The sequence below is a fragment of the Oncorhynchus gorbuscha genome, unplaced genomic scaffold, assembly GCF_021184085.1.
Source record: "Oncorhynchus gorbuscha isolate QuinsamMale2020 ecotype Even-year unplaced genomic scaffold, OgorEven_v1.0 Un_scaffold_4654, whole genome shotgun sequence".
Classification (NCBI taxonomy): Eukaryota; Metazoa; Chordata; class Actinopteri; order Salmoniformes; family Salmonidae; genus Oncorhynchus; species Oncorhynchus gorbuscha.
In genome coordinates, this window is record NW_025748626.1 from 306 (window position 1) to 8,600 (window position 8,295).

At 42.6% G+C, this 8,295-nt stretch overlaps 1 protein-coding gene across 1 annotated transcript; it reads right to left on the reverse strand.

Moving 5' to 3' along the window:
* Positions 1-4,069: 4,069 nt before the first annotated feature.
* On the reverse strand, positions 4,070-6,932 carry LOC124028679 (histone deacetylase 7-like). The gene is made up of 3 exons (XM_046340681.1): positions 6,717-6,932; positions 5,063-5,185; positions 4,070-4,463 (listed from the first exon to the last, which is right to left on the reverse strand). Exons 1-3 carry the CDS (start codon positions 6,844-6,846, stop codon positions 4,276-4,278), a joined length of 441 nt encoding a protein of 146 aa, XP_046196637.1. The 5' UTR covers positions 6,847-6,932; the 3' UTR covers positions 4,070-4,275.
* Between the last annotated feature and the right edge of the window lie 1,363 nt (positions 6,933-8,295).

Genomic DNA, 8,295 nt, shown 5'->3' on the forward strand with positions numbered 1-8,295 from the left:
GCCTGTACATTGATAAATTAATCTAATGCTACTTAAATATAAATTACATACATTTTGTTGTTCCAGTTAAGTTGCTTTAGGTAGTTTCATATCATAGTTTTCCCAACCTTTGTAGTTATTCTGAATGTAGATTGCGGTTAGGGCTGGCACAATTACCGTATAACTGTGTAACCTGTGAAAACTGTAATACAAATAAATTAACAGTCATAACCGGCCTTCGTGTGGCTGAGTCCGTTTCAGCGGTAACATGGACTCTTAAAAACGTGCTGAAACTTTGTTGCTCCTTGCTGAAACAAGCAAGGTGTTTTTGCAAAAGACACTCCCTGCAGCAGCACACATAGAAATAGAATGAATATAACGTACTTGGAACCTCTAACCCTGTCAATTTCACTGGTAAACTCATGGGTACAAACGCAATGGTTGCCTGGTATTGTGATGCAATCATTTCCTTGGTAATGTAGAATGTTCATTCAAATGATGTTAACTGATGTGGCTCATGCAATGGAATGTGGCTCAATCAACACTTCCTGTGTCAGGCCCTGACCTTAGAGATCCTTTTTATGTCTCGATTTTGGTTTGGTCAGGGCATGAGTTGGGGTGGGCATTCTATGTTTTGTGTTCTATGTTTTCTATTTCTTTGTGTTTGGCCGGGTATGGTTCTCAATCAGGGACAGATGTCTATAGTTGTCTCTGATTGGGAACCATACTTAGGTACCCTTTTTCCCCACCTGTGGGTGTGGGAAGTTGTCTTTGTTTGTAGCATTATAGCCCTTAGGCTTCACGGTCGTTTTTGATTGGTTATTGTTTTTGTCAGCGTCATCCGAAATAAAGGAATATGTACGCTCACCACGCTTTGGTCCTCCTCATTCAACGATCGTGACATCCTGCTTTGCTTCTATGGGGATACTCGCAATAGCCACCAGTCCACCCATTAATGCCATCATAGACTTGAAATGGGGACGCCCGTTCTATTCATTCTATTTCTATGGCAGCACATGCAGTCAGGTGCGGAGGAGAGGTGAAAATGTGTCTTCAATTTCCTTTTTCTTTTTTTTTATATTCAAATGTTTATTATGGTGACCGGGGTCATTTGGCTGACCAATAACCACCATCCAAAATTCCATGACTGTAACAGCCCTAGTTGCAGATCATTCCAAAGGTTGAATATCCCCACTCTGGCTGGATTCCAATAGGAATTACACATCACTTTGCAAGCCAGCATAGTGGTATACAGGCCTGTTGTGGCCTGTATACAATGAGTATCAGGACAAAAACTAGGCCCTTGAAATAGGGCCTTATGAAATACTGTACGTTTTGTATTGTGTTAAAGAATGTAATTTTAATGTTAACATATTCGCTTTGGATCTCACTTGGTGAACTCCACAGGACTGAAAATGGATGAATGCAACAACCATGTCTTTGTCACTGACAGATACAGTCATTGGTAGTAACTCTACAAATCACTCTAAAGCAAGGCACTATGGGAAATATGCAAATAAGTCTTTACACTAGGCAGTGTGTTAATTTAACACTGTTCCAGTGTCTATACAGGTCCACACTTTTAGTGTTGATTTAACACTGAAGAATTTGCTGTGTGTAGTATAAGTGTAAGCAGAAAAACATGTCAGATTGCTGAAATCTGAGTGATGAAAAATCATTTTACAACATGTTCTTTGGAAACTGAAAAGGGCATGTCATTTGAACATGAATCCAATGTTAATGTGTAATGTGTCATGGTACAGTACAGTCGGGTGGCCAAATGTTTTAAACTGGCCTATTGGAGAGAGAGGGGAGAGAGAGAGAGAGAGAGAGAGAGAGAGAGAGAGAGAGAGAGAGAGAGAGAGAGAGAGAGAGAGAGAGAATCTGAGAACAGGAACAAACAGACGGACAACTGTACTGCCATGTTATTCGATCAGCCCTTATTCAATTAAAACTTTCCCAAATGTGCTCTTTATTTGAAATGTACAGTCTTCAAGGATATGACATATCTTTTAAGCCCATTACATACAGTGGGGAGAACAAGTATTTGATACACTGCCGATTTTGCAGGTTTTCCCACTTGCAAAGCATGTAGAGGTCTGTAAATTTTATCATAGGTACACTTCAACTGTGAGAGACGGAATCTAAAACAAAAATCCAGAAAATCACATTGTATGATTTTTAAGTAATTAATTTGCATTTTATTGCATGACATAAGTATTTGATGCATCAGAAAAGCAGAACTTAATATTTGGCACAGAAACCTTTGTTTGCCATTACAGAGATCATACGTTTCCTGTAGTTCTTGACCAGGTTTGCACACACTGTAGCAGGGATTTTGGTCCACTCCTCCATACACACCTTCTGGTTTCGGGGCTGTCGCTGGGCAATACGGACTTTCAGCTCCCTCCAAAGATTTTATATTGGGTTCAGGTCTGGAGACTGACTAGGCTCCAGGACCTTGAAATGCTTCTTACAGAGCCACTCTTTAGTTGCCCTGGCTGTGTGTTTTGGGTCGTTGTCATGCTGGAAGACCCAGCCACGACCCATCTTCAATGCTCTTACTGAGGGAAGGAGGTTGTTGGCCAAGATCTCGCGATACATGGCCCCATCCATCCTCCTCTCAATGCGGTGCAGTCGTCCTGTCCCCTTTGCAGACAAGCATCCCCAAAGAATGATGTTTCCACATCCATGCTTCACGGTTGGGATTGTGTTCTTGGGGTTGTACTCATCCTTCTTCGTCCTCCAAACACGGCGAGTGGAGTTTAGACCAAAAAGCTCTATTTTTGTCTCATCAGACCACATAACCTTCTCCCATTCCTCCTCTGGATCATCCAGATGGTCATTGGCAAACTTCAGACGGGCCTGGACATGCACTGGCTTGAGCAGGAGGACCTTGCGTGAGCTGCAGGATTTTAATCCATGACGGCGTAGTGTGTTACTAATGGTTTTCTTTGAGACTGTGGTCCCAGCTCTCTTCAGGTCATTGACCAGGTCCTGCCGTGTAGTTCTGGCCTGATCCCTCACCTTCCTCATGATCATTGATGCCCCACGAGGTGAGATCTTGCATGGAGCCCCGGACCGAGGGTGATTGACCATCATCTTGAACTTCTTCCATTTTCTAATAATTGCATCAACAGTTGTTGCCTTCTCACCAAGCTGCTTGCCTATTGTCCTGTAGCCATCCTAGCCTTGTGCAGGTCTACAATTTTATCCCTGATGTTCTTACAAAGCTCTCTGGGTTTGGCCATTGTGGAGAGGTTGGAGTCTGTTTGATTGAGTGTGTGGACAGGTGTCTTTTATACAGGTAACGAGTTCCAACAGGTGCAGTTAATACAGGTAATGAGTGGAGAACAGGGGGGCTAACAGGTCTGTGAGAGCCGGAATTCTTACTGGTTGGTAGGTGATCAAATACTTATGTCATGCAATAAAATGCAAATTAATATCTTAAAAATCATACAATGTGATATTCTGGATTTTTTTAAAGATTCCGTCTCTCACAGTTGAAGTGTACCTATGATACAAATTACAGACCTCTACATGCTTTGTAAGTAGGGAAAACCTGCAAAATCAGCAGTGTATCAAATACTTCTCCCCACTGTATTGTAGTAAAGGAATACAATTCCATGGGAGGAAACATTGAACGCCATTTACAGCTAATAAAGTTCTTTTAAACCTGAACACACACACCTCACTAAACTTCGTGGGAATCCATAACCAATTCTGGCCCTGACACTCATGTTGTTCTTATACTGAGATTCTGAAGCAACTGTGGTACTGTACCTAGTGTGTGTTCTAATATGGTAGTGAATGTGACATCGTGTGACATTGTGCGTGGTACGAAATGGCTCAATCAGGTATGGAAGTGTTAATTTTGTTGATGCTTGTTGGATAGATGGGGAGTTGAGCAGAACAGGCACATACTATACTGCAGAGGTAGGCAACTAGATTCAGTCGCGGGCCAATTATTGTTGGAGCGGATGGTCGTGCGGCCGGAACTTAATTATAATCATTGGTACACTGCAAATTGACCACAACTAAGCCCAAAAATAAATTGTATTTGAAAATAACAATTATTTCATATCTTGATTACATCGATATACGATCACTTATGTCTCATTTTTTATTCATGGGAATGCTTTGGAACAGATTTCATGAATTAAAATCAGTTTTAGCATCTTTAAAAAAAATTACAATAGCATATTGTATACATAAACTGGGTCACACTTAACATTAGTGTGATAATTTTTACTGTGAAATTATTCTTATAGTTACCAGTATTGTAATTACTCATTGTTACAATATACTTATATTGTACTTGGGAGTACAGTGGGGTTGGAGGATAGAGGTGCGAATGGTGGAGGGGGGTTGAGTGGGGCTCACCTCGTGGGCCAGTCCGGTAGTAAGTGGGCTATCTGAGAGGAGGCTGTCATTGGGCGAGCTGCACCCCGACACTGGAGTGCTACTGCTGCTGGGGGAATAGTCTGCAGGATGGAAGGGAGGGATAGCCAATCAGCTAAAGAGATACTGACATGTAGGATAACAGATTTGTGTGTGTGTGTGTGTGTGTGTGTGTGTGTGTGTGTGTGTGTGTGTGTGTGTGTGTGTGTGTGTGTGTGTGTGTGTGTGTGTGTGTGTGTGTGTGTGTGTGTGTGTGTGTGTGTGTGTGTGTGTGTGTGTGTGTGTGTTAGTGGCGGTAAACAAACACTAGTCCGCCCAGCACTAACACACCTGATTCAACTAATCACTTCATCAACAAGACCCTGGCCATATTCATTTGGCACCAAAGGGATGTAAACTCACTGAAATTGTCCAATAGGAAATGCTTGTTTACATTTACCTGAAATTGTCCAATAGGAAATGCTTGTTTACATTTACCTGAAATTGTCCAATAGGAAATGCTTGTTTACATTTGCCGCTGAGAAAAATATATATTCTACTTTGTGCCCTAATGAATACGACCCAGGAATGTTAGTGTTAGGCCGAAGCCAAAGTGCTCAGACACTGTGGCTACAGCACCAGGAAGAGATAGAGGTTGGTTTGATAGACGGTGTACACAACGAGGCAGGAAGGACTACGTTACCCTGAGTGTCCGGCGTTCTGTGCTTGACAGTAGGGGGAGCACTGGTTTTGCGTTGGAGAGGGTTCTGTCTGGAGTTGATGTGCTTCTTCAGTTTACTCTTCACCTTCAGGATGGGCTCCGAGGCTGAACACACACACACACACGAGCAAACATGCGCAGACGCACACAAACACACACACGCATTAATTAACGCACACACACGTACATGAAAATACACACACACAACACACACACACACACACACACACACACACACACACACACACACACACACACACACACACACACACACACACACACACACACACACACACACACACACACACACACACACACACACACACACACACACACACACACACACGCAAAAGTAGATTGTGCCGAATATCTGAATTCCTCCTTCGCCATTCCAACAGTATTAAACTAAAAATGGCTACAAATCCATAATGTGCTATGCCAGCATAAAGCAATACCCTTTTACATAACAAAACCCAAAAGCTCTTCTACGCCCCAGCTGAACAAATAACAAAAGAGTTGACAGCAGTGCCAAAAGTTTCATGTTTACTTTGGCAATGACCACAATAGGCCTAACCAAACGATCAATCAGCGAGCGGCTTAGCACAGACAAAAGACACCCATGACAGTCTGGTATTGTTGTCGGATTTTAATACAGAGGCTGAGGGGCGTGTAGCCTCAAATGGCCAATGCTGCCCGGGTAACACAGGTAAATAATGGCATTGCAATAGTCCTCCAGGTGACATAGTTTAGTAGGGACCACTCCTTAGTAGTACTTATGCATATAATGGAAAGAGGCCACACTTTTGCAATTGTTCAATTCTGTGACCATGGCATTGAGGACTATCTCTATCCTATTAGTTAATTTGTGCATGGTGGAAAGTTTGGCCTCTATTCACCTCTATGTCCGCACGTCATTCACACGCCCAGTCAGACAGACATGTCTGAGATTCTCACACGTGGTTCATTTTACACATACTTTAGTTACGTAATAGCTTTTGGTCTTTCTCAGTCTCTCTCTCTCTCTCTCTCTCTCTCTCTCTCTCTCTCTCTCTCTCTCTCTCTCTCCCTCTCTCTCTCTCTCTCTACAGTGTTATTTTTCCTTCCTTTTTAGGCTTGGCGACTCCCACTTTGTCTCTGCCTCTTTCTGTGTCTGTCTCTCTCTACATCAATGTTCGCTATATGTGTGTTAACATGCATCGAACTGCATAACTCACCAGACAACTACAAATGGAAGTAATGTGATATGGCTCCATTTAAAATGAATCTGTATTTCCTTCTCAAGCATTACCTACTCTGTGTTAAAAGGCATGTAGTACCTTCATTTGCTCTGGAATACCTGGGCCGGTATTCATAAAGTGAGTATATGAGTGCTAGGATCAGGTCCACCCCCCCCGTCCATGTAATCTTATTCATGACGTACTCAAAGGCAAAACCGATCTTAGATCAGCACTCCTGTGCTCGCCATTGATGGCAGATCCCCCAAACCATTGTCAGGAGTCAACTGCATGACACCATAGTGTCACCTCATGACACCATAGTGAGAACAGGAAAGGATCTTTTGTTCTAACTGTACTGTACAAAGTACAAATGTCTCTACAAAGAAAGTACAAGCTACATTTTAAAAAAAATGACTCACCTGTTCTTCTGAGGGGCATGTCCTTGCGTTGGTCACATAGTGGATGATGGACATCAGGAGTCACCATGAGAGGCTTTGGGGTCATGTCAGGATCTGGGGCCAATTCCCTAAACAGCCAGTTGAGAGTCATCCACCAAAACCATGAACAATCATTGTTAGGTGTTTGTTGTCTTGTGCTGCATTGTGCTGTATCAATCTTGTGTATGTCCTGGTGACCTCACAACAATCATTTTGAGGAAAATGGACAGTAACATATTGTATTGTGAAATAATGCTTCACCTGCAGCACAACCATTGATAGAAGTTAGTGAGTCGCTCAGCCAGGCTTATTTCACCTATCACCTAATCTATTGAGTCACTCGGGCTTATCCAAATTGTCTTAGAGGTTAATCTTCCTTACTTCCATCTCTTATGGGGATCATTTGTGGGACATGATTGGAAAGGTGAATAGAACAAGATGGTACTCCCGCCAAAGCCACGGGAGTCTAATAAACAGCGTATTTCCACGAGTGGACACAGCTCTCTCGGTCACTTCATTTTTTCACATTTTTAAAAAATCGAATGCAAAAAAAAAAACTGAGAAACTTTAATCAACGTCTCCTTACTGGCTGGTCTTCACCTGTAACCCTGGGCGGGTGCTGCCAAGAGGTTGGAGGCGGTCCTCTCCAGGGCGGCCTGCTCCTCCTCTCAGGATTTGGCTTCTGAGTTTCTGGTTTCACCAGGGGATCACTACAGCACCTGTCCGTCAACAGAGTCACCCAATCAGAGACAAGAACCTGAAAATGAAGCAAAGCTAGGCGCAGCATTCACTAAATCTTAACCTATTTGGGTTAGCGGAGGGACACAAAACAATATATTCCAATATACCGATTTTATCTGTATTGTATATTAGGACAAGCAGTTTCACCTGAGTCAAATATCTATAATCTACTAGACTGAGTACTCAATGTGCCTACCTAAGATTTCAACATTAGATAAAGAGGAAAGATGCTAGGCATTTCCCTTGTAATTACTAGTCAGATCTGACTGCTATGACTTGGATAATGCAAGTTACTCAAGGACAATTTATTGAAGCTGAACTTTGAAGGGCGGGTTCTTAGGAATTTGGTGACTGACAGATAGCTAGGTCGCATTCTTTAGTAGGCACTTCCTTCCCGAAAAGTAAAAGGCAACAAACAACATGACATTTACAATTATTAAGTGACTCGCTTCCTTTTTCTGACTTAGGTTTCATGTGAAAATAGACTGCGACTAATCTCAAGGAACTCCCTCCGTTACAGACAACCACATTCTGAGGATCATTAGTGGGGCCTCAACAATAAACAACCGAAAACCATGTGCACAAACACCTAAACTACCTACACGATCGCACTGCTGTCATCATACATTGCATTTCTAAAAAGACATTCATGGTCATCATAGTTTACATGCTACTGTAAGCGATCCTGATACATGACATACTGATAACGTTGCACTCATTTCTATTGCATGCCATTTTTCCTCCACACAGCTATGGGGCGCTGTAACTTACTCTGCTCGCTCTTGTCCTTGTGCATCAGCTGCTGCAGCTCCTGTCTCTT

Bases quoted from the DNA above. Each gene is read 5' to 3' on its own strand.
- LOC124028679 (XM_046340681.1), bottom strand. From the start codon at position 6,846: ATGACTCTCAACTGGCTGTTTAGGGAATTGGCCCCAGATCCTGACATG. The intron at 5,186-6,716 runs GTGAGTCATTTT...GTGTGTGTTCAG, and splicing joins CATGCCCCTCAGAAGAACAG to CCTCGGAGCCCATCCTGAAG. The intron at 4,464-5,062 runs GTAACGTAGTCC...TCCATCCTGCAG, and splicing joins CAGAACGCCGGACACTCAGG to ACTATTCCCCCAGCAGCAGT.